This window comes from Vulpes lagopus, chromosome 11 (genome assembly GCF_018345385.1).
Source record: "Vulpes lagopus strain Blue_001 chromosome 11, ASM1834538v1, whole genome shotgun sequence".
In the NCBI taxonomy this organism is placed as follows: Eukaryota; Metazoa; Chordata; class Mammalia; order Carnivora; family Canidae; genus Vulpes; species Vulpes lagopus.
The window spans coordinates 32,370,514-32,397,048 of record NC_054834.1 but is presented as its reverse complement, the minus strand read 5'-3'; the positions used below and the strand labels follow the sequence as shown (position 1 = coordinate 32,397,048).

General features: G+C 39.0%; 1 protein-coding gene across 2 annotated transcripts in view; it reads right to left on the bottom strand.

Moving 5' to 3' along the window:
* Positions 1–7,490, bottom strand: part of TAF1A (TATA-box binding protein associated factor, RNA polymerase I subunit A) — a 31,715-nt gene extending 24,225 nt beyond the window's left edge. The window contains exons 1-3 of one of the 2 annotated variants that reach the window (XM_041721796.1): positions 7,365–7,490; positions 5,916–6,092; positions 2,218–2,387 (exon numbers count right to left, since the gene is read on the bottom strand). In XM_041721796.1, coding sequence (XP_041577730.1) covers positions 2,218–2,387; positions 5,916–6,036 — 291 coding nt within the window. In that variant the 5' untranslated portion in view covers positions 6,037–6,092; positions 7,365–7,490. Of the gene's footprint in view, positions 1–2,217; positions 2,388–5,915; positions 6,093–7,364 lie in introns of those variants that run through there. The other variant, XM_041721797.1, reaches the window with a different exon arrangement.
* Between the last annotated feature and the right edge of the window lie 19,045 nt (positions 7,491–26,535).

Below are 26,535 nucleotides of genomic sequence, written 5' to 3'. Positions count from 1 at the left end.
ACATGGACTCTCTAGTTCTAAAATAAATTACAAAAGAAAATGAAAGGAATGAAATACTAATACATATTGCAATGAAGCTAAACTTGAAAGCATTATGTCTGGAGGAAAAAAGTCATGTACAAAGGTTGTATATTATAAAATTCACTTACATGGAATATCCAGAATCGCAAGTAGATTAGTGGTTGTCTGGGGAATGGGGTAACGAAGGGAGGAATAGTGAGTGACAAGTGGGCATAGGGTTGGTTGTTTGGGGGCGGGAGGGAGCAAAAATGTTTGAAATTCAGATTGTGGTAATGGCTGCACATCTCTGTGAATATATGAAAAAATACTGAATTGTACAATTTAAATGTGTGAACTGTATGTGTTAATCATAAAACCTTTTTTTTAAAAGGATCACCCTGGTCAATATGTTGAAAAGAAACTGGGGGGGGGGGCACAGGATGGCAAGCAGTCATCTAAGTGAGGGGACAGTGGCTTGGATCAGCATGCAGCAATGCAGGGGTGAGAGGTATTCGGACTGAATTTTTTTTTTAAGATTTTATTATTTGAGAGAGAATGAGAAGCAAGTGAGTGAGCACGCATGAGGTAGGGAAGGGGCAGAGGGAGGGAGAAGCAGACATCCCACCAAGCGGGAAGCCCAACATGTGCACTCAAGCCCAGGACCCTGGGTTCGTGACCTGAGCTGATGTCAAACACTTAACTGAATGAGCCACCCAGGCACCCCTCAGACTGAATTTTGAAAGTAGAGCCAACAGGACTTTTTCATGGTTTGGATAAGGGGGCATAAAAGAAAGAGAACTTAAGAATCTGCCCCCTCCCCTCCAAAAAAAACAAACAACAACAAAAACAAAACAATAAAAAGAATCTGGCCCCAGTGATTAGATACATAAAATAACCATCACCTGAGATGAGGAAAATTAGGTTTAATGGTGAAGATCAGAAGACCTATTTTATGTTAGTGTGACAGGATTGTTCACTATCCAAGTGGTGATGTGGGATATGAATGCTGGGATATGGGAACATGGACATGAAGAGATGTCAGGGCCACAGATATACAATTGGGAATTGTCCACCATATAGACTAAATTTAAGGACATGAAACTGAATGAGATCATCAGAGGTGAGTTCAGATAAAGAAGAAGACTAAAGATTGAGTCAAAAGGCCGAGAGACAAAGAGCATTCGCAGAATGAGGCTGAGGAAAGCCAGTGAGGTGAGAGAAAACTGAGAGAGATGCTGTAGTGTACTGGAAGCCAGATAAGTTTATCACACAAGAGGGAGTGATCTACAGTCTTAAATACTGCTGACGGAGCAAGTTCTATGAGCACTGAGAACTGGGCACTGTTGACCTTGACAAAGTAATTTGGAAGAAGTGGTGATGCTGGTGATCAGGGGAGCCTAACTGGAGAGGGCTTAGAATAAGTATTCATAGTCTTTTAAGGGGTTTTGCTGAAAGTGGAAATGGGATAATTGGGCACACCTGTGGAGGAAGTGGGGGTCAAGAGATGATTTTAAGATGGAAGAAATAATATGTTTGTATGGGGATAGGAAACATTCTACAGAGAGGGGGGGAAATGATACAAGGAGAGAAGAATTATTGGAAGATATGAATAGTGGGGAATCTGAGAGTTCAGAGTTCACACTTTTGAGTTTCCTTTAAAATCTTAATATGTAGGGGATCCTGGGTGGCTCAGTGGTTTGGTGCCTGCCTTTGGCCCAGGGCATGATTCTGTAGTCCCAGGATCAGGTCCTGCATCGGGCTCCCTGCATGGAGTCTGCTTCTCCCTCTGCCTCCCTTTCTATGTGTCTCTCATGAATAAATAAATAAAAAAAAAAAAAAAAAAAAATCCTAATAAGTAGGGACACCTGGGTGGCTCAGCGGTTTAGTGCCTGCCTTTGGCCCAGGGTGTGATCCTGGAGTCCCCCGGATCGAGTCCCACATCGGGCTCCCTGCATGGAGCCTGCTTCTCCCTCTGCCTTTGTCTCTACCTCTCTTTCTATGCCTCTCATGAATAAATAAATAAAATCTTAAAAAAAAAATCCTGATAAGTAAAAGAAGTATGAGAAACAATGTTCCAATACAAACTCTCCACCCAAAACTACTTTTAATACCTTTTAGAAAAATCAATTTGAGATCCTGCAAATGCCATTCAGGGACCAGCTTAGGCAGAAACTTAAGTATCTGTGATCTCCTCCAGCAGACTCACACTTCACTTACCTCAGGTGCGGCCTGCCTCTTGTAGCTATCTGAATCTTCCAAGATCTGAAAATAACTGTGCATGTATTCTGCAGCTTGCTGCCACTGGTGCTTCAGCAGAGCTTCTTGAATAAAACTCAAACAAGCACTTGTTGTCTGAGCAAAATCCTTCTCCTTTTTCCCTCCAGTTGCTACAGATTAAAGAGAAAAGTCTTTAACTACAGTGATTCCAATTCAAGTTTAAAAAACTTACTTCTGATAAGCACAAGTTTTATCAAGTGGAACAGCGGTTATAACTTAACAGTCCATCCCTAATATCAAAGCAAGCTTTACTTGAAACAAACTCTTCCACACTATTTTGACTAGTCTTAGCAAATGAAAAAAAAAATGTCTAATTTGGAGATACCTAATTTGATATTTTTGGGTTACCAGAGTACCAGAGGCTCCAAATCTGACTCAATCATCCTTTTATCTTTGCACTCAACAATCTGCATAATATCTCCCAAAGAGGGCCCCAAAAGCAAGACCCAAATATTTTGAATGGGTAAAAATCATTAGGTTATCCTAGACAAGCATGGTCTTTACTACCTAGCAGCGTTCTAAAAACTCCAAAAGGTGAGTTTTTATTTTTCAAGTTCCCAGTAACTCAATGATATTAAATACAAATGGGATTTAACAGTTATAGACATTAGCATTTATATCTCTAAAGTGTGGACAATCTTCATGTTAAGAATATCTGGACTTAGTTACAACCCTGTTTTAGGAGTGACTGGTTGCACACTGCCACCTCCTCTTCTCTTTCCACACCACCATAGGACCCCTACAGGCCAGCGGTCTTCCATCAAGGGTGCCCTGACCCCTGGGAATACACAGACACATAGAGGCACTGTGCAAAGATAGTTTGAGAGAAATCAACTTGCAGATCTTCACTTTCCTCATACTCTTTCCTAAAATTAATCTCCTAGAGAATTGTTCTACAGTCAAGGATGCACAACTGAAATCATTATATATTACCTTAAGGTGAGAATATAAGGGTAAATATTGAGAAAGTGAATGACTACAACACACCCTTTTGCAAGTCGGGTAGTTTCCAAGTCTTTGCTATCAACAGTGTGGGGGACACCTGGGTGGCATAGTCGAGCACACAGTCAGCTGAGCATTGCACTCCTGATTTTGGCTCAGGTCATGATCTAAGGGTCTTAGGATCAAACCTAGCATCAGACTCTGCCCTCAGCTGGGAACTCTCTCACCCTCTCCCTCTCTCCTCAGGCTCTCCCTGGCTTGCTCTCCGGGCGCTCGCTCTCTCTCGCTCTTTCTCTCTAAAATAATAAATCTTTTTTTTTTTTTTTTAAGTGTGGAAGGGCCGAATAATTCTTTATAATAGATCCCTACACAATTTCATCATGAGTTCTTCAAAAATTCAAAAACCTTATACACTGCTATGATTAAACTCTATCTGGTGCCATCTACCTACTTATGTAACTAAGAGTTCTCAGAAATGTATCAATGAAAACAAAATAGAACCAGAGCTAAATCTTTTCTCACTCTGGAAATACATAAATTCCTTCACAGATATTTAAAATAATTGGGAAAAAAATGATAACCTTATTTTTTAAATTTTTATTTGTTTAAAGAATTTATTTATTTATTCATGAGTGGCATGGAGAGACAGAGGCAGAGATACAGGCAGAGGGAGAAGCAGCTTCCATGCAGGGAGCCCAATGTGGGACTCGATACTGAAATTCTAGGATCATGCCCTGGGCGGAAGGCAGATGCTTAACTGCTGAGCCACCCGGGCATCCCAACCTTGTTTATTAAAATAAAGAAGCAATAAAAATTTACTTTTAATCAAATTTTAACACAACTTTTAATACTTATGTTTTCATCAGCTGTGTACAACTATTAATTACAATGTCTCACCCCAGACAAAATTTTAATACTTTAAGCCTTATCAGATATTAACAATAATTAAAAGTAGATACATAGCTTTATTGCAAAGATAAAAATATGAAAGGAAAATAAACAGTATAAAATCTCCATCACTTATTATCTTTTTCATAAATATTTTTAAATGGATGATGAAAGGCATATCACATTCCTATGTTCTTTAGATTTCACTGGATATATTTGTAAAAGTAGTAAATGAATTTCATTTAAAAATGATAACCTATAGTGGAAATTATATCTTTTGCAACTATTAAACTTACAATTTTTATTATTTTTTTGTTTTTCTTTTTTAAACTTACAATTTTTAGATGGTATCTCAAAACCGTGCAAAGCAATACGTGATTTTTTAAAAAAGAGGATATGGGAGCAAAACAGATTTGAAGACTACTGCTCTACAATAGTGCTTCTCAAACTTTTTAAAAATACACACAGAGAAAAAAAAAAAATACACACAGATCTGGGATCCTTGCCTGGCTCAGTGGTTTAGCGCCTGCCTTCAGCCCAGGGCGTGATCCTGGAGTCCCCAGATCGAGTCCCGCATCAGGCTCCCTGCATGGAGCCTGCTGCTCCCTCTGCCTAGGTCTCTGCCTCTCTCTGTCTCTCATGAATAAATAAATAAAATCTTAAAAAAAAAAAAAATACACACAGATCACCTGGCGATCTTGATGCTTACTATTCAGTGTGCTCCTACAAACAAAAGCCTTACCATCCCTGGGGATCTTATCAGAAATGCAGAATAATATGCCCCACCCAGCTCTCTGAATAAGAAGCTACATTTAGCAAGATCTACACACAAGCTGCCCAGGACTAATAGCAACACCAGGGAGGTAGTCTGGGAAAATGACAAAACACCTCTCCCTTAAAACCTCATTTATTCACATAAAGGAGGACTGACCTCAGGCCAAGCTCCCATCTACCCCTCAAGTTTTCACTACTCAGAATGGAAACTGGACTTTAGACTAGTGTCCTTACATCCTTGGAAAATTCTCCTTCTGTCTTCCAAATTAGCCTAGTTACCCTACTAATATCTCTCACTTCATTCTTTATGAGCAAAAGATTATCCTATTTGTTGCCAACACACTTTCAAAAATAATTGCCTAGGAAAAGAAATTTTGACACAGAATGAGGTACAATAAAGAACAAGTGCCATCAACCTATCTCTAATGCCCCTGAAAAAACCCGGAAATGTGTCAGTCAACAAATATTTTTTGAGCACTATTTTGAGCCAAGTACTATTCTAAGGTACTCAACATTCAGTTTTAATCCAGATTGGCCTCTGTCTTTGAAGTTTTTATTATAGGGGGCATACCCTTCAAAACCCCAAAAGATATCTACTAGAATAAAAAATAAGCAATTGCTAGGCAATTCTGTTTTCCTATTATGGCTATTTTTTTTTAAATCTCTACAATGTCAATATTACCTGAAATTATTTTCTCATTGCAGACATAAAGTATTTTGGGTTTAACAGGCTATCCATAACTTATGAAACATTTCTACATATGTAAATTCTGGACTTACACATATCTGCTCAGTTCCTAGTAAGTATTGCTAGAGAAAACAAACAAAAAGTGTACCTACCTACTATTTGCTATTAGTTCAAAGGATAAATAGAAAAAATGATCTTTTTTTTTTTTTTTTTCTTACAGCCTCAAAAACCCTTATATAGTCCCATCCTGAAAACTGAGTAAACCAGTTTGGTTATTCACTTTGTATCCAGAGTTTTATCATCTCCCTGCATTACAATTAAAATGGCTGCATGTGATTTTACTTACCCACAGTCTCTATATGCTTCTGGAGCCAAGGAAAGGACATTCCTGTACCAGAGAACATGCATGATTCCTCTTGCTCGTCCTCTGTCTTGGACCTTACCAATTCTTCACTGAAATCACTCATACCTCCTCCAAATTGAGATTATCAGTTCCTTTCTGTATATCTTATTTCACAGAATTCTTAAACAGAAAAAAATGCCATCTTTTTATCTAATAAATAACACTCAATCAGCAAAATTAATTATCTACTAGGTCACTCCTTTAAAAAAAAAAAAAGATTTCATTTATTTGAGAGAGAGCAAGGGGGGTGGGATTGGGAGGGAGGGAGAGAGAAAGAGAGAGAGCCAGTGCACAAGCAGGGGGAAGAGGCAGAGGGAGAAGCAGACCCCCCTCCCCCAACTGAGCAGGGAGCCTCACTCGGGACTGGATCCCAGGACCCTGGGATCTGAGCTGAAGGCAGATGCTTAACAGACTGAGTCACCCAGGCACCCCCAGGTAGCTCCTTTAAAGAAAGGAGTAAAATTATGCCAGCAACAGCCAAAAAAAATGATCCATTCAAAAAAACTTTTTAATCTTTACTAAGTTACAAGAACAAAGATAGATAAGATAGTGCACCTTAATAAATAGACACATAAAAATAACAGCTCAAGCTTAGAGGAAGAAACAGCAAAATGATACATAATAATAAAACCACACAACCACAATAACAGTAGTAATGGTTAATATGTATTGGTGTCTATCTATACCACCAAGCTTTTAAATTATCTCGTTAATTCCTATAAAAATCCGGAGGAAACTACGATTATTTTCTTCCATGTTCATATTGAAAAAAAAACTGAGGGGCTTAATTAAGTTAAGCCAACATAAGAAAAGTGAGGACAATATTCTAGGACATCAAACTTGGCATCAAACTACTTGGCATGAATAGTCTTGGGACCATGTAGAGGAGGGGGTAGGAAGACAGGACTGAGGGTCACCTGGGTGGCTCAGCGGTTGAGCGTCTGCCTTCTGCAAAGGTCGTGACCTGGGGTCCCAGGTGGAGTCCCCCATCGGGCTCCCTGCATGGAGCCTGCTTCTCCCTCTGCCTGTGTCTCTGCCTCTTTCACTCTCTGTCTCTCGTGAAAAAAATAAATAAAATCTTTTTTAAAAAATCAAATTCTGTGGTTTAGGAGCATGGGTTTGAAATAACACCCGAAACACGTGTATTTTAACGAGCCCTTACAGAAAAAGCTCTCCCTTCCCAAATTCTCAAAAACTAAGTGGGTGCCCCCCGCAGTTGCCACGGTAACCATCATAGCTTCTCCACCCCTTCCGCCTAGTTCTCAGCAATAAAGGTTTCAGAACATCAAGAAAAAAAAAACATCAGCCGAACACGGGTGAATCCTAGCGCAGCCCTTCGGGTGCTACTCCGCACGGCGGCGAGGACGGACGGACAAAAGCAGCGGCACTCACCTGCCCGACGCCCAAACTTCTCCACGGCTCTAACGCAGCCCGGGCGACTGGGGCCCAGTGAGAGCTAACCGCCACCGGAAGCGGAGTTAGAGACGCCTCGCTGCGAGCATGCGCAAAGCCGCCCCCTCGCACACCTGCGCTCTCAGGCGGTGCGCAGACGCGGCCCCGCCCCTAACCCCTCCTCCCGCGGCGGAGGCGTCGCCTTCGGCGGCTCGACCCCGGAAGTGGCTGCGGGCCGCTGCCCTCCCTCGGGGTGGGTCCTGTCATTAACCCTCTAGTGGGTCCCGGTGGGGGAATGCGGGACTCTAAGTGCCCCTGGAGACCGGGACGACGGGATGATGGATGAGGTGAGCAGTCAGAGGAGCGGAATTGCACCGCACCGAGTAATTCACGGAACCGGGGCCTTTAGAGTTTTGCTCGGCCTAAGGGTTAGGAGGCGTGGGGGGGGGGCGGGGACGGGGTCCTGACCGAGATAAACCTGCAGAACCTCTTTTTTTTTTTTTTTTTTTTTAAGATTTTGTTTATTCATGAGAGACACAGAGAGGCAGAGGGAGAAGCAGGCTCCACGCAGGGAGCCCGACGCGGGACTCGATCCCGGGACCCCGGGGTCACGCCCTAGGCCCAAGGCGGGGGTGGGGGGGGACCCGAACCGCTGAGCCTCCCAGTCCGCCCCTAATCTGCATAACCTCTTAACGCCTTCCTCGAAATCTTGTTTTTCTCTTTGATTAAAGTTTTAACTTTGAATTTATATATGTCCCCAAATTTTGGGCAAGAATGTCTTTTTGCCCTCTCGGCAGAGATGGCTCTGGGGACACGTCTGGGATCATTTTTCCTGAAGAATGTTGATGAACATATGGGAGAGAGGCAGAGAGGCGTCAAAAGTGAGACAATCAGGGCAGCCCAGGGCAGCCCCGGTGGCTCAGCGGTTTAGCACAGCCTTCGGCCCAGGGTGTGGCCCCGGGGTCCCCGGATCGAGTCCCACATCGGGCTCCCTGCATGGAGCCTGCTTCTCCCTCTGCCTGTGTCTCTGCCTCTCTCTCTTTCTCTATCTCTCATGAATAAATAAATAAAATCTTTAAAAAAACAAAAAAGATGTGGTAGGTGAAGACAGTAAAATGAAAACAACTCATCCAATAGTGTAAACAAGATTTTTTTTTTAAAAAAAAAAAGGTGACAAAAATGCAAATGTAAAACAAAATGAAGCATACAGAAGGTTTCTAGACTCCAGTCTAGAAGAAAATATATTCTAAGAAGCATAAAGATGTCTTTACAATTGTGTTATGCTGAAGAACAACTTAATATAATAGTAACATTTTTTTAAGGGCAGCCCAGGTGGCTCAGTTAAGTATTTGCCTTCCACTCAGGTCACGATTCCAGGATCCTGGGATTGAGCCCCACATCAGGCTTCCTGCTGGGCTGGGAGCCTGCTTCTCCCTCTGCTCTCCTCCTCTTTGTGCTTTCTCTTTCTCTCTCTCAAATAAATAATAAAATCTTTAAAAATAACATCTTTGAAAAGCTGCAAACTTATTTAGAAAATATTGTTTCCACAAACCCTTCAGTGATTGCCACAAACACTCCATTTTATTCCCCGCAGTCTAATAAAGAACAAGCTTTAGACAACCAAACAGTTGGAAAGACATCATATGAACAGAGTTGAATGCTGATGAAGGCACAGAGTAAAGGATCCCAAGAAATTTTTAGTGCCATTTTCATTTAATAAGCCAGTAGTAGAGCAACCTAAAGGCCTTAGCTGTGATCACCCCAGGATGTTTTGATGGAACAGTTGCAGGAGAACATGACTGGCAGCTGGGATCCCCTGGCTCACTGAGCTACGCCAACAGCTCCAGCACCGACTCCTCGGAGAGACTAGTCTGTACGAGAGGCTCTGATCTTGGATCTTTACAAGATTTGGGATCATTGAGGTAGTATGGTTGGAAAAGCCTGCTTTGTTCCATTGTAGAATGACTATCCATTTTTTTAGCTGTTCTAATCAAATCCAGAACTTGGGGTACAGATTCCTCTGTGATGAGTATTTAAGATGTTCTTCACTCTTCAGTGTTTGGATCACAGCAGGGGCAAAAAACCTTTCGGTTCTATACTTTTTCAATAGATAAGTGAGATGAATAGGGGGAAGGATCTTTAAATACTGTGCTATAAAGAAAATCTTTCAGTAAATTTCTACCAAAAGAAGGAGGCTATAGAAAAGGCTCCACTTGCCTGCCAGGGAGGTGTACCAGAAGGTGTGAGCAATATGACAGTGCCATGTGCCTTTCATACAAAGTATTTCCATATGTTGGTCTGCTCTGCAGTGATGGACATAAGCAAGAGCACACCTTCGAGAGAAAGGAGATGATGATGGAAACTTTTTTATAGAACTATTCTTGCAGTGAGGGGGTGAGTTTTTTCTGATTCTTGCTTTTGGGGGATCAGCAAATAAATTCTTTGTTAAAACTGGAAAAAAAAGGAAAGACATAAACAGTCTATACTAGATCACAGCTGATAATATGGACGAGATAAAAAAAGTGTAGCAAAAATGAAAAGATAAAACAAAGTCAGCTTACATAATAATATAGAGGAAGATACTATCTAACTATAAACTCTCTATAAAGTACATGGATGAAGATCCCACCCCAGGATCAGAATTGAGGAAAAAAACAAACAACTGTATTCTCAAAGGCATGGCTCCATTTTTTTGCCCATTTGATGCCCCAAACCCCTCATAAAGAAGTTCAAGCAATTGTACAGGAAAGGCCACATGAAGAAAAAAGTTCCTAACGGGTAAAACACCACATAGAGAAAGGCCACATGAAGCCCACAGTCTACATCTTAACTCCATACATCTGAGGCAAACTTTCACGGACCTTGTGACCCAGATCAGTCTACTGCTGAATACAACTGCTTGAGTGAGTCTACTTGACAACATGAAGGAGAGGTGAGCTATTCCCACTGAACTCTACAAATTCCTGGCTTCCAAAATATGAGCAATAAAATTGTTGTTTGAAGCTACTAAATTATGGAATAGTTTGTTATATGGCAATAGATATCTAAAATACTGGTATTGGCCATTTGTATTTTCCATCTTTCTTTTCTCCATCAGTCTAGTTAGAGATTACCAATTTATTTATGATGTGATCAGAAACAAACTTTGTCAGATGTCAATATTATAAGAATTGTTGAGACTTATTTTATCCCCCCAAATATGATCTATCTTGGTAAACGTTCCATGGGCAGTGAAAAAGCAATGTGCCCTGCTGTTGTTGAGCATCAGTGTCAATGAGGTTGAGGTAGGTGATAGTTTTGTTCAAATCTTCTATCACTGACTTCACATACAGTGCTGCTATTAATTTCTGAGATAGGGGAGTTAAAAATGCATACACTCTGTGGATCCGTTTCTTCTTTAGTTTTATCAGGTTTTCCTTTACATATTTGGAAGTTTTATTGATCACATTAAACTGATAGCTCTTATGTCTTTCTGATGCTATAACCATTTTATCATTATGAAAAATCCTTTGTCTCTGATAACCCTTCTTTAAAAAAAAAGACTTTATTTATTTATTCATGAGAGACACACACAGAGAGAGACACAGGCAGAGACACAGGCAGAGGGAGAAGCAGGCTCCATGCAAGGAGCCTGATGTGGAACTCGATCCTGGGTCTCCAGGATCACACCCTGGGCTGAAGGCAGCACTAAACTAAACTGCTGCACCACTGGGGCTGCCCTCTGATAACACTTCTTATCTTGGAATGAAATTTCTCTTATATTAATACAGTCATTGCAGCTTTCTTAGCTTACTGTTTGTAGGTTTTATATTTTTCCATCTTTATGTGGTCAACCTATATATGTTTTTTTTAATGTGATTCCCTTATAGACAGTACTTATTTGGATCTTCCTGTTTTTAATTTAATCTGACAATCTCTGTCTTTAATTGATGTGCTTTATCCTTTTGTGTTAATTGTAATAATTTATATTGTCGAATTTAAGTTTATCACTTTGATATTTTTTTCCAGTTTGTCTCATTAGTTTTGTGTTCCTCTCTTCTGTTCTTCACTTATTGTCATTTCTTTGGATTAATCAAATGCTTTAGTATTCCATTTGAATTCCTCTATTGGCTTTTAACTATGCCTTTTTTGCATTATTGTTTTAGCAAAGTTGTAAGGAATTATGATATGCATTCTTAAATTTGATAATTTAAGTTATATCTACTAATATCTACTTAGAGTTAAAATTGTGATACTTCACATAAAATAAAAGAGCCTTACCTTGTATGGCTTTATTTACCACCACTCCTAAGTCCTTTGTGCTTTATTGTCTTATGTGCTACATCTACATTCATTGTCATTTTTGCTTTAAATGGTCATAATGTACTTTAACGAAATTAAGAGAAGAAACATATATATTGCCTTTTTTTTTTTTTTAATTCATGAGAGACAGAGAGAGAGAGAGAGAGAGAGAGAGAGGCAGAGACACAGGCAGAGGGAGAAGCAGGCTCCACTCAGGGAGCCCGATGCGGGACTTGATCCCGGGACTCCAGGATCATGCCCTAGGCCAAAGGCAGACACCAAACCACTAAGCCACCCAGGGATCCCCCAATATATTGCCTTTTTTAAAAAAAAGATTTTATTTATTTATTCATGTGAGACACAGAGAGAGGGAGGCAGAAACATAGGCAGAGGGAGAAGTAGGCTTCATGCAGGGAACATGATGTGGGACTCGATCCCCGGACTCCAGGATCATGCCCTGAGCCAAAGGCAGATGCTCAACTGCTGAGCCACCCAGGCATCCCTATATATTGCCTTTTATATTTACCTGTTTACTATTTTTAGCACTATCATTCCTTCTAATAGATTTTTTTCAAATAGCTGTCAGAAATTCTTCCTATTCCTGCCTGAATGTACATGTTGCTTCTCTCATCAAGAGAGTCCAGGGGTGCCTGAATGGTCCTGTTGGTTAAGCATCAGACTGGTTTCAGCTCAGGTTATGATCTCAGTATCATGAGACTGAGCCCTACACTGGGGGATTAGGACTCTTTCTCCCTCTCCCTCTGCCCCCCCCCCCCGCCCCCGCACTCACTCTCATTCAAATAAATAAATATTTAAATATAGGGATCCCTGGGTGGCTCAGCAGTTTAACACCTGCCTTTGGCCCTGGCCTTGATCCTGGAGTCTCAGGATCGAGTCCTACGTTGGGCTCCCTGCATGGAGTCTGCTTCTCTCTCTGCCTTTGTCTCTGCCTCCCTCACTCTGTGTCTCTCAAGAATAAATAAATAAAATCTTTAAAAAAAAGAAAAAAGGGAAAAAAAGAGGTAGAGTCTATTTCTCCATCCCTTGAATCTGGGTGGGTCTTTTGACTTGCTTTGGTGAATAAAATGTGCCAAAAGTGATGTCATGCCAGTTCTAGACACAGACCTTAAGAAGCCTTGCATTTTGTGCTTTTATCTTTTAGAAATATAGCCAGCAACTAAGTAAGTTTGGGCTAGATTACTAAATATCAAAAAATACTTGGAATGAAAAAGGCCCATCCTGGCCATGGCAGGAACCACATCTGAGTCACCAGACATGTGAATGAAACCAATTTGGAAGTTTCAGCCCTAACCAACTTCCCATCTTAGTGCAGCCACATGAGTGACCTAGGTCAATAACACCCAAATCTGAAGAACCAACCAGTTAGGTAAGTCTAGATAAGGCACAGAATAGGGAGAAATAATAAATGACTGTAATCTTAAACCACTAAATAGGGCAGCCCCAGTGGCTCAGTGGTTTAGCATCGCCTTTAGCCCAGGGTGTGATCCTGGAGACCCAGGATTAAGTCCCACGTCAGGCTCCCTGCATGGAGCCTGCCTCTCCCTCTGGCTGTGCCTCTGCCTCTCTCTCTCCCTCTCTCTGTGTCTTTCATGATTAAATAAACTAAATCTTTTTAAAAAAAAAAACACTAAATGTATTGCACAGTAAAGAAAATTAAAACATTAGATCTCTTAGTTTCCATAAAGTATGTCATCATCTTTAATCCTGAAGAATTTTTTTTAGCATTGCTTATGATTACAGGTCTATTAGTGTTGAATTTTCTGATTTCATTTACCTAAAAATGTCTATTGTGCCTTCAGTTGTTTTTTTTTTTTTAAGATATTATGTATTGACACAGAGAGACAAAGAGATCACAGCAGCGGGAGCAGCAGAGGGAGAGGGAGAAGCAGGTTCTCCCCCAAGCAGGGAGCCCAATGTGGGGCTTGATCCCAGGACCCCTGGATCACAACCTGAGCCAGAGGCAGACGCTCAACCACTGGGTCATCCAGGTGCCCTTATCATTCTGGTTTAATATCATTCATTCATCCTCTTATGTATTCCATACCTTTCACATCTCATGTAGATTTCAATGGAATGAGCTTTCATATGTGCAGGGAACTCTTACTCTTTCCGTATACAATTGATCGGTTTTCACACTTGAATAGTCTTCATAATGGTATTTATGTTCCTGTTCTTAATTCTATACTACACGTATTATTTAAAATACCGAAGATTCAGGAAATTTGCTTTGTCTTGTGTGATCTGTTGTGATCGTATGTTATCCTGAGGAATATATTTTCTTCTTAATTCTTAAGGTTACCTCCAGGAGTAGCTTTGAACCTACCAGGCATAGCTTAGGAAGATGTTACCTGCTCTGCTGATTTATACTAAAAGGGAAGTTTTTAGGGAAGGTAGTTGTCAAAAAAAAAGGTGTCCCTTTGGGGCGCCTGGGTGGCTTAGTCGGTTAAACGACTGCTTTCACTCAGGTCATGATCCTGGGGTCCTGGGATCGAGCCCTATGTTGGGCTCCCTGCTCAACAGGAAATTTGCTTCTCCCTCGCCCTCTACGCCTTCCCCTTCTCCTCCCCCCTCTCTCTGCACCCTCCCCCATCACCCCCTCCCCTGCTTGTCTGTGTGCTGGCGCGTGCTCTCCCTCTCTCTCAAATAAATCAATAAAATCTTTTAAAAAACAAAAAGGTCTCCTTTGTGACAGTCATTAACTTACTGAGACTTTTGTACCATTAACCATCTCTGTTGGCTAAGAGCCAGATACATTGCTGTTTAATTATTTAAACATGAATGGGTAACCTTTTAATATATCATTTGCTTCTTAAAGGAACTCTCTGGTTTTAACATTTGCCCCAATTTCATAGATGAAGAATCTAAGACTCAGAAAAATCAATGGCTTGCCTAGGGTCACACAATTGGACCTCTGGTACCTAGGTTAGTGCTTTTGATTACTTTCCTTGCCTCTGCTGTTTTCTTAGCAAGGAAGTAATTCATATCTGAAAACTGTAAATGGATAAAGCCGAACAGTCTACACTGTGAATATTGAGTTCTACCCACCTCACCTTAGAATCTGTTACACATTTATTTCAAAGCTCAAATATTTGACTTCTGTGAATATAGTGCCAAGGTAAATTAGGAATAACCGGAAACAGGAACTTATATATCAGTCTGTATACCAGTGGCAATTTCAGATGTTTGAGTTTCTTTCTTTGTACAATAGAAATTGGGATAATATTTGTCAGGACTAGACAAATAGTGCATGCTGATAGATATAGAGCCTTGTATATGACTCACTTCCCATACAACATACCCTTTGACATGACCTTGACATGGCTTTTTGATTGTCAAGAAGAATTTAACCCTGCTGTCCATGCCCAACACAGAACTCCATCCTCCTTGGCTTTTGGAACTGTATATTTGCTTAAATTCCACTTCAGTTATATGATCACTTTACTTAAAATCTGATAGCTTTCTGTTTCTTACTCTATTAAGTCTAAATTCTTGTACTTGATTTTCAAGGGCTTATATAACCTGACTTACTCTAGCTCCTGAATTTATCTCCCACTACTCTTCACTAGAATCATTTCACTTTGGTAAGATTAGATCCCCTTATTGTCCTTTGAACATTCTGCTCTCTTTTCTCTTATGTCACTTTCTTCACCTGCCCTTTCCTTTCTTTTGTTTGTTTTTTTTTTTTTTGGTTAAGATTTTATGTATTTATGAGAGACAGAGAGAGAGGCAGAGACACAGGCAGAGGGAGAAGCAGGCTCCCTGTGGGGAGCCTGATGCTAAACTTGATCCCAGGACCCTAGGGTCACGCCCTGAGCCAAAGGCAGATGCTCAACCACTGAGCCACCCAGGTGTCCCTGCCCTTTCCTTTTCCTTTTACAATCTGATTCCTATCTACTCACCAAGCCCTAACTCAAATCCTACCATTATCATTTACTATCTTCTAATTCTTTAGTGCTTAGAATTTGTACCCGTGTTGAATGTGAAAATGTATTTTCATTTTAGCACTTACTGTGTAGCTGGGTTCTGTGTCTGCGTGTGTCCCCCCCCCCACCCCCCCCCACCCCCGCCAAGTTACAGAGAGAAGTGGTTGGCATTAACAAGAGAGATTTGTTTTATCTTTTAGGAGTTTCCACTCTGAAGAAGATAATAGAATCCAGAGTCCTCCTGCACTCTAGAGGGTAGGAGCCAAGATTGGGCCTCCTTTAGCACAGGTATAACAAGTGGACCTATCTCTTAGACACTGGCCACAAAGGATGATGTTAGACATAAAAGAAGTCAGAAATCTGGCTAGAGAGAAGATCTCAGGGTGCCCAGCAGGAAATGATACCGTGCAGGCTGACCGGATGGAGTAAAACAAAAATGTGTTTCTTGCTCTTCTGACTCTATATTGTAACCAATCATAGTGTTTTCATGTTTAACAAAGACGTTTACTAGGATTTACCTGGCTTATAACTCTTCAGTTACCTTTAAGGATAACCATATTTTATCTCTTTCTGTCAATTATTGCAAATTACTTTTCCCCATATAATTTTTTGACAACTTTCTTGAGTTGTAAATGCTGTTTCAAACTAAATAAATAAATTCTATTTATTATTCTAATAAATAAATAAATAAATAAATTCTATTCATTTAAATGATACAGTTTTATGAGTTCTGACATATGCTTACATACCTGAGACCATCACCAAAAGGGAAGGAACATAACCATCATCCTCAACTTTCTTTGTGTTCCTTGCCTCCCTGTCCTGTTACCAAGCAACAATTGTCATTATAGATTAATTCGAATTTTCCAGAATGTTATATAAATAGAATTATAAGTATGTATTTTTTAGTCTGGTTTATTTACTCAGAATTTCCGTGCCATTACTAGTACCAATAGCTCCTTTATTATTTTTAAAAAGGTTTTATTTATTTCGAGAGAGAGTGAGATAGAGCACCCATGTGTGAAGTGGGGGGTGGGGTGGGGGACAGAGCGCAAGGGAGAATTCCAAGCCCACTCCTCACTGAGCACAGAGCACTGAGCACAGAGCCAGATGCTGGGCTGGATGCTAGGACCCTGAGATCATGACCTAAGCTAAAATCAAGAGTCACCTGCTTAATCGACTGAGCCAGCCAGGAACCCCAGGAACTCCTTATTGCTGAACAATATTCCAAAATTTAATACCTATGTATCTCTCAATGGACACCTGGGTTTTGGTTGATTTGTTTGTTTTTACTATTACAGGTGAAGCTAATAAGAACATTTGTGAAAAGTCCTAGTGAAGAAATAACTTTTGTTTCTCTTGAGTAAATACCCAGGAGTGGAAAAACTGGGTTCATATGGTAGATGTGGTTCAATTTTTAAAGAAACTGCCCAACTGCAATTATAGCCAGCAGTGTCATGAGAAATCCTTCTGTCCTCATCCTTGTCAACACTTGCATGATTAGCCTTCTTTAGACATTCTAGTGGATATCCAATGATACTGATTGTGGTTTTGATTTGCTTTTTTCCTAATGACTAATGATGTTGAATATCTTTTCATATACATGTTTTCCATGTGTGTATCTTCTAAGGTGAAGTGTCTATTTAAATCTTTCATCTACTTTTTTGAAATTGGGTTATCTTCTCATTTGTAAGTTGTAAGACTTATTTAGATTTTCTAGGTTTCTTTCTTTTGGGTACATGTTTTGCAAAACTTTCTCCTACTCTGCGGCTTACCTTTCTGTTTTCTTAACAGTGAATATAGGAGTGAGAGCAAAAGTTTTTGTTTTGATGAAGTCCCAATTTATTGATTTTCTTTTAGAGTTTATGTTTTTTTGTGTATTTAGAAATTTGTCAAGCCCAATATCAGGATCATAGGAAACATAGAAACATAGAAGAACTATGTTTTCTTCCAGAAGTCTTATAGCTTTAGTTCCTACATTTAGGCCTATAATGTATTACCAATCAATTTTTGTGTATGTTATGTGGTAAGGGTCTAGGTTAATGGACTTTGTCCATTTCATCCTAGTTGTATCATTTATTGGCATAAAGTTATTCATAATATTCCCTTCATATTCTTCTAATGCCTGTCTTCTCTCATTTCTGATATTGATAATTAGTGTCATCTCTCTTTTTTTTCTTCCTACTCGCTCTGAATAGAGGTTCATCAGTTAATATTGAAATTCAGAGAATAAACTTTTGGCTTCATTGATTTTCTCTATTTTCTTTTTGTTTTCTATTTTTTTGATTCCTGATATTTATTATTTCCTTCCTTCTGCTTGTTTTTTTTTTCTTAAGATTTTATTTTATTGTATTGACAGAGACCACAAACAAGGGGAGCAGCAGAGGGAGAGGGAGGAGCAGGCTCCAAATGAGCAGGGAGCCCGATGTGGGGCTTGATCCCAGGACCCTGGGATCACGACCTGAGCTGAAGGCATATGCTCAACCGACTGAAGCACTCAGGCGCCCCTTATGCTTGGGTTTTAATTTGCTCTCCTTTTTTTAGTTTCTTAAGGTAGAAACTGAAGTGGTTGATTTAGAAACGTTTCTGGCTTTCTAATATAGACATTTAGGTTTAAGTTTCCCTCTAAAGTACTTTCATAGTATCCCACAAATTTTGATATGTTGTGTTTTCACTTTCATTCACTGTGAAATACTTCCTATTTTCCTATTTGATTTCTTCTTTAGCTCATGGGTTATTTAAAAGTTTGTTACTTAGGGGTGCCTGAGTGGCTCAGTTAAGTGTCTGAATATTGATTTTGGCTCAGGTCATAATCTTGGGGTCATGGGATTGATTATCATATTGGGCTTTACACTCAGTGCAGAGTCTGCTTGGACCCCCCCCCCCCCCCCGCTTGGTCTCTTTCTTTCTCAAATAATAAATAAATAAAATCTTTTTCTTACAGATTTTATTTATTAATTCATGGAGAGACACACAGATAGAGGCAGAGACATAGGCAGAGGGAGAAACAGGCTCCCCATGAGGAGCTTGATGTGGGACTTGATCCCAGGACCCCGGCCAGGATCATGCCCTGAACTGAAGGCAGACACTCAACCACTGAGCTACTCAGGTGATCCATAAGTAAAATCCTTAAAAAAATAAACGTTTGTTACTTAATTTCCAAAATTTGGAGATATTCCAGATGTTTTTTTGTTATTGACCTTTTTTTTTTTTAAGGTTTTATTGATTTATTCATGAGAGACACAGAGACATAGAGGGAGAAGCAGGCTCCCCGTGAGGAGCCTGATGTGCCACTAGATCCCAGTACCCTGGGATCATGACCTGAGCCGAAGGCAGATGCTCAACCACTGAGCCACCCAGGCATCCTTGTTATTGATTTCTAATTTAATTTCATGTGGTCAGAAAACATACTTCACCTGTTTGGAAAAATTTTAAATGTATTGTTTCATGGTCCATGATCATGGTAAATGTTCCATAGTCCAAAAAAATGTATATTTTGCTGTTGTTGGGTGGAGTGTTCTAGAGACATCAATTAAGTCAACTGATGGTGTTTAAGCCTTCTATCATCTTATGGACTTTCTGTCTACTTGTTCTATCAATTATTGAGAAAGGGATATTGAAGTCTTCAACTATAATTGTGAATTTGTGCAGTATGTTCATAAGTTCTGTTTTTGCTTCCTGTATTTTGAAGCTTTCCTATTAGGTGTATAAACATTTAAAATTGTTATATTGTCATGATGAATTGATTTCTTTAAATTATGAAATGTTTCCCTTTACTCTTGATAAACATTCTTTGCTGTGAAATCTATTTTCTCTGGAAACAAAACAAATGAGCAAAGGGGAAAATGAGAACTGCCTACTTAAAAGGGGGAGAGATATAGTAAGATCAGGAAACAGATTCTTAATTATAGAGAACAAACTGGTGGTTTGGGGAGGATGGGTTAAAAGGTGATGGGGACTAAGAAATGTGCTTGTGATGAGCACCAGGTGATGTATGAAATTATTGAATCACTATACTGTACACCTGAAATTAATATAACAATGTATGTTAACCAACTGGAATTATAATAAAAACTTAAAAAAAAATCTATCTTGTCTGATTTTTTAAAAAAGATTTTATTTATTTATTCATGAGACACAGAGACAGAGAAAGAGAAGCAGAGACATAGAAGAAGAAGCAGGTTTCCAATGTGGGACTCAATCCCCGGGCCTGGGATCACACCCTGAGCCAACCATTGAGCTACCCAGGCATCCCTACCTTGTCTGATATTAATATGGCTATTCTAGCTTTCTTTTGATTAGTATTAGGTTGGTTTATATTTTTTATTTGTGTTTTCTCATTGGAAGCATATAGTTGAACTTTGCTTTTTTATTATTTTTATTTTTTTTGTTTTTTATTTTTTGCTTTTTTATTTTTTAAAAAAGATTTATTTTTGAGAGAGAGAGAGACAGTAGGGGAGGGGCAGAAGGAGAGGGAGGGAGAGAATCTCAGACTGGCTGCTGAGCATGGAGCCAAATGGGAGGCTTAATCTCATGATCCTGAGATCATGACCCAGACCAAACTCAAGAGTCAGATGCTTAACCAGCTGAGCCACCCAGGCACCCTGAGTTTTGCCTTTTCAAAATTGAATCTGAAAATCTATGCCTTTTAAAGGAATTTTTAGACCATTTACATTTCATCTGATTAGTGATATGATTAGGTTTAAATCTGTGGTCTTCCATTTTTCTTCCTGTTTGTATCTTCTGTTTTATGTTCCCCCTTTACTCTTTTTCTGTCTCCCTTTTGATTAATTATGTGTTATCGCCTCTGTTGACTTACTAGCTCTCTCTCTGGGATTTTGTTATTGTTTGTATTGCTATAGCTCCTTTAGCTTATACACACCTTTAGCTTATTATAGTATACCTTCGTGTGATATTTTATCACTTCCCTTGTAGCCTTAGGTCTTTACAACAGGATACTTCCATTTCTCCTCTTCTACTTTCATGCAATTGTAGTCAATTGTATGACTACAATTCCATGAAAGATTATGTGTCTTTTTATTATTGAATTTTAAGAGTTCTTTATTCTAGGTACAAATCCCCTATCAGACATGAATAGCAGATATTTTTTTCTCCCTTCTGTGTGGTTATCTTTTCACTCGTTTGACAATACCTTTGAAGCACAGAAGTTTTGAGTTTGATAAAGTCTAATTTGTCTATTTTTTCTTTGGTTGCTGTGCTTTTTGATGTCATATCTGAGAAGTCATTTTAATTGCACATATGTTATGAACCTCACAATATGTATTTAATTTTGCTTTAGTTGATTATTTTTAAAGAGTTTTTTTAAAAAGATTTTATTATTATTTTTTTTATGATAGTCACAGAGAGAGAGAGAGAGAGAGAGAGAGAGGCAGAGACACAGGCGGAGGGAGAAGCAGGCTCCATGCACCGGGAGCCTGATGTGGGATTCGATCCCGGGTCTCCAGGATCGCGCCCTGGGCCAAAGGCAGGCGCCAAACTGCTGCGCCACCCAGGGATCCCTAAAGAGATTCTTTAAATAAGAAAAAAACTATTTTACATTATTTGCTTTTATGTACTTTAAATAGATATATATTCCATATTTTCCCACATATACACATTTCTTATATTTTTCTTTTGATAGATTCAGTTTCCATCCAGTAATTTCTCTCTGCCTAAAGAGCTTCACTATTTCTTGCAGTATAAATACAGTGAAAATGAATTCTTTTAGATTTTGTGTGTCTGAAAATATATTCAATCATATTTTTGCCTTGTTTTCCATATTTAGAAGTTTGCTTTTTGTGATTGGAATCTTCTTTTTTTTTAATAGTGTTACTGAAATATAATTCACATAACTAAACAGTTCATCCATTTAAAGTGTATGATTCAAAGGTTTTTCATATGTTCTCAGATTTCTACATCACTGCAATCAATTCTGGAACATTTTTATCACCCCCAGAGAGAAATCCTGTACTCTTTATCTGTTTCCTCCCAATACTCCTATCTCTTCAAGCCCTAGCCAACCAATAATCTACTTTCTGTCTCTAGATTTAAATATTTTAGGCATCTCATGTAAATGGAGCTATATAATATATGGTCTTTTGTAGCTAGCTTTTTCATTTAGCACAATGTTTTTTGTTTTTTGTTTCCTGGGTGTTTTTTTTTTTTTTTTTTTGCACAATGTTTTTAAGGGACATTTCTGTTTTACCATGTATCTATATTTCATTCCTTTTTTATTGCTGTTGTATTGATATATCACATTTTATTCATTTATTAACTTGATGGACATTTGGGTTGTTTACCATTTTTGCTATTATCAGTAATGATACTATGAATATTTGTTATTCATATTTGTTTGGATATGTGTTTTTATTTCTATTGTTTGTTTTCCTAGGAGTGGGATTAGTTGGTTATATGTTAGCTCTATGTTTGACCTCTTGAGAAATTGCCAGGTTGTTTTCCAAGGTGGCTGCATCTTTTACACTCCTGGCCATTGCATATTTTCTCTGGAGTAATGTCTATTCAAATTCTTTGCCTTGGTTTTTTATTTTTTAAATTATATTATGTGTCTTTTTATTATTGAATTTTAAGAGTCCTTTATATATTCTAGGTGCATATCACCTATCAGACATATGAATAGCAGATATTTTTCTCCCTTCTGTGTGGTTCTTTTCACTTGTTTGACAATATCCTTCAAAGCACAGAAGTCTTGAGTTTGATAAAGTCTAATTTATCTATTTTTTCTTTGATTGCTGCACTTTTCATGTCATATCTGAGAAATCATTGCCTACTCCAAGATTTCTCCCTATGTTTTCTTCTAAGACTTAGTTTTAGCTCTTACATTTAGGTCTGTGATCTATTTTGAATTTCTGTTTGTGGTGTAAGGTAGGGTTAAATTTCATTCTTTAGCATGTGGATATCCAGATATCCCAGTATCACCATTGAAAAATATTTTCAGGAGCACCCGGGTGGCTCAGTGGTTGAGCATCTGCCTTTGGCTCGGGTTCTGATCCTGGAGTCCTGCGATTGAGTTCCACATCAGGCTCCCCATTAGGAGCCTGCTTCTCCCTCTGTTTATGTCTCTGTCCATATCTCTGTATCTCTCATGAGTAAATAAATAATAAAAAAAGAAAGAAAAAAATATTTTCACTTGATAAACAACTCGAGTGTCATTTTTCCACTAGCACTTTAAATATGTCAAATGACTGACTTTTTGCCTCCATTTTTCCAATGAGATACCTCCTGTCACTTTATCATTGCTTCTTTGTACACAGTGTGCCTGCTTTCTCTAAATGATTTTAAGCAATTTAATATGACTTGGTGTTTTCTTCATGTTTCTTGTGCTTGAGGTTTTTAGAACTCCTTGATCTGTGAGTTTTCAGCACATTTGGAACACTTTTATTACTTCTTCAAACATATTTTCTGTCTCCCACCTCCTTCAGGGCCCGTATTTACACATGTCTGAACTAAAGCATGCACACTGATGCCCTAGTCATTTCTTTCCATCTCTTTTCTCTCCATTTCTTATTGGAGAGTTTATACTGCCATGTCTTCAAGTTCAGTAATGTTTTCTTCTGCAGTGTCTAATCTGTTCTTAATCCCATCCATTGTATTTTTCATCTCAACCATTTTTTTGTTCACCTAAGTTTAATTTCGATCACTTTTATATCCTCTATGTTTCTACTTTGCATGCTTATGCTTTTCTATAGCATCTCTAATATACAGAATAGAATTGTGTTAATGTCCTTGTATAATAATTCTCTCATCTGTGTCATTTGTGAAAGTTTCTGTTCGTTGATTTTTTTTTTCAACATGGATATTATCCTGCTTCTTTGCATGCCTTATAATTTTTTCTTGGATCCCAGACATTGTTACTTTACCTTGTTGGGTGTTGGATGTTTTGTATTCTTTTTTTTTTTTTTTAATTTTTTTTTGTTTTGTATTCTTTTAAATATTCTTCAGCTTTATTCTTGAATTTACTTGGAAACATTTTCTTTTTCTTTTTATTTTTTTTTAATTTTTATTTATTTATGATAGTCACACACAGAGAGAAAGAGAGAGAGAGAGAGAGAGAGAAGCAGGCTCCATGCACCGGGAGCCCGACGTGGGATTCGATCCCAGGTCTCCAGGATCGCGCCCTGGGCCAAAGGCAGGCGCTAAACTGCTGCGCCACCCAGGGATCCCCATTTTCTTTTTAAAGCTTTATTTATTTGAGAAAGAGAGTGTGTGCACTCATGAGCAGGGGTAGTAGGAGAGGGAAAGGGATAGGGAAAGAAGCAGACTCCCTGCTGAACACAGAGCCTGATGCAGGGCTTGATCTCACTACCCACAGATTACAGCCCTATCTGAAACCAAGAGTCAGATGCTTAACCAACTAAGCCACCCAGGCCCCCACATTTTTTATATTTTCAAGGCTTTTTTAAAGTTTTCTTAGAGTAGCTTTCAATCTTTGGATGACATTCTCCCCTTTACTAAGCAATCTACCTGATGCTCTGTTTATTCAGATTTTCCATTCCAGCTGATGGCAGCATAATCTATCCTTTACTCCAACAATTGTTCTTCCTGCCCTCTCTGGTGGTTCTTTACCTGGCCTCAGGTAGTTCTTTACACACGTAAAGATGTTTATCATTGTTCAGTTGGAGACTTGACGGAACCCTCTACAGATCTTTGGCGCTCTGTCTGTGCAGTTGTCTTTCTTTCTTTTTTTAAAAAATATTTTATTTATTCATGATAGACACAGAGAAAGAGAAAGAGCAGAGACACAGGCAGAGGGAGAAGCAGGCTCCATGCAGGGAGCCTAATGAGGGACTCAATCCTGGGACTCCAGGATCACACCCTGGGCCAAAGGCAGGCGCTAAACCACTGAGCCACCCAGGCATTTTCCTGCAGTTGTCTTTTCCATGTAGCTCTCTTCTCTCCTGTACTCTTCCCTGCAAATTCCAGCTGCTATGACCTCCTCAAACTTTAAAATCTGTCTCCTCCACTCAAGGAGATCACCTGTTTCAGTGTCCCTTCTCTGACTGTGGCCTGGAAACTTCATCCAGAGAGTAAGGTGAGGAATCGTAGCACTCCCATTTGTTACACTTTTCTTAGGGATTATTGCCCTGTACGGCTTGTTGTCCAATCTCTAAAAGTTATTCATATATTTTGCCCAATTTTTTCAGATGTTTAACATGGAAGGGTAAATCTGGCCCCTATTCTCCATCTCGCCTGGAAGCCATAGTCCTCAATAATTATTTTACACCATTCTCTGAGCTCTGAGTTGGTTTCATTATTGGCAATAGACTGTATTCTTTCTGATAACTTCAGTATTAGGCCTTCTAGGAGTTCCTGGGCAGGCACAAGGGGAAGCTTATAATAATATATGTTATTTTTCTGTCTCCTATTTGTTTCAAACGTATTTGTCTTGTCTTCTTGGCAGACTGCAAATTCTTTAAGGTCAGGAACCCTCCAAATCTAATTTTTTTTTAAAGACTCTATTTATTCATTAGAGACAGAGAGAGAGAGAGAGAGGCAGAGAAACAGGCAGAGGGAGAAGCAGGCTCCATGCTGGGAGCCTGAGGTGGGACTGTATCCCGGGTCTCCAGGATCACACCCATGCCTGAAGGTGGCGCTAAACTGCTGAGCCACCGGGGCTGCCCCCCAAGTTTAATTTTTTATGCGCCACCCCAACTAGACACATTAATTTTTTTAGGGTTTTATTTACTTATTTATGAGACATACACAGAGAGGCAGAGACATAGGCAGAAGGAAAAACAGGCTCCTCACAGGGAGCCTGATGTGGAACTTGATCCTTGAACTGGGATCATGCCCTGAGCCGAAGGCAGATGCTCAACCACTGAGCCACCCACGCATCCCTAGACACATTAATTTTTAAAATTCTCACTAACCTTTACCTAGTGAAAATTCCATTTGAGGTGTTAAGAAATAACACACTTGGGATTAGAATTTATGTTAAACATCAGGGCCATATCCTTAAATGCTATTAAAAATGAATGCTGATTCATCCACTATAATTATATGTATATATAAACAACACCTTATTGTGGTCAGCTGAGATTTTTCTGTTTATTGAATTTGTTAATATCTTTTTAAGGCAATAGTAATAATAATAATTAATAGATGCAGATGAATGAAAACCCCAGAAAATCAACAAATTAAGCAGCCAGTTCTTCAGAAACTGAGAGCTTTCTTCCTTCATATAAAAGCATATCTGAATATTAGTCAAAGTAAATATTAGTCAAGCAATATTGAATTAGATCATTTTGGAATCTTGTCTTTTCCACCAATGAATTGTCATTAATTCTACTCTAAATAGAAATAAGAAAAAATAGAATTTCCTTTATCTGCTTTATCTATTCTGGTAATACATAGGGAAAATATACACTGCAATTTTTTCATTCACTCCCTCCATAACAAATATGCCCTCAATCAACAATCAATGTAGTCCAGGTTCTGTTCCAGGTGTTGAGGATGCTGCTGAGGGAAAGAAACAAAATGCTTTTTTACGGCATATTTCCTCTTGGTACTATTTACATATGGAGGCTCTGTGTAGGTTAATGATGTAATATATTTATAATATGCAAGTTATCATGGGTTCATCTCACAAATCATTTGTTGAGTATCTCATATATTCCAGACATTTTTCTAGGCATATATATTATAGTGGTGAACAAAACAAATTCCTTGCTCCCCTGGAACTTATATTTGGTCAAATAGATAAACAAATGTAAGGCTGGTGGAAGTACTCTAAAGAAAAACAAAGCTGGATGATGAACAGATATTCATGGAAGGAGCTCTATTTTATGTAGAGTGGTAAAGAAAGCCTTCTCTAACAAGAAATGGTGTCTACAGACACTTGATGAATTGAGGGAACTAGTTAGTAGTCAGGTGGACTGTTTGGGGGAGCTGTTCCAGGTTGATGAAGAATTGCAACTGCAAATGCTCTA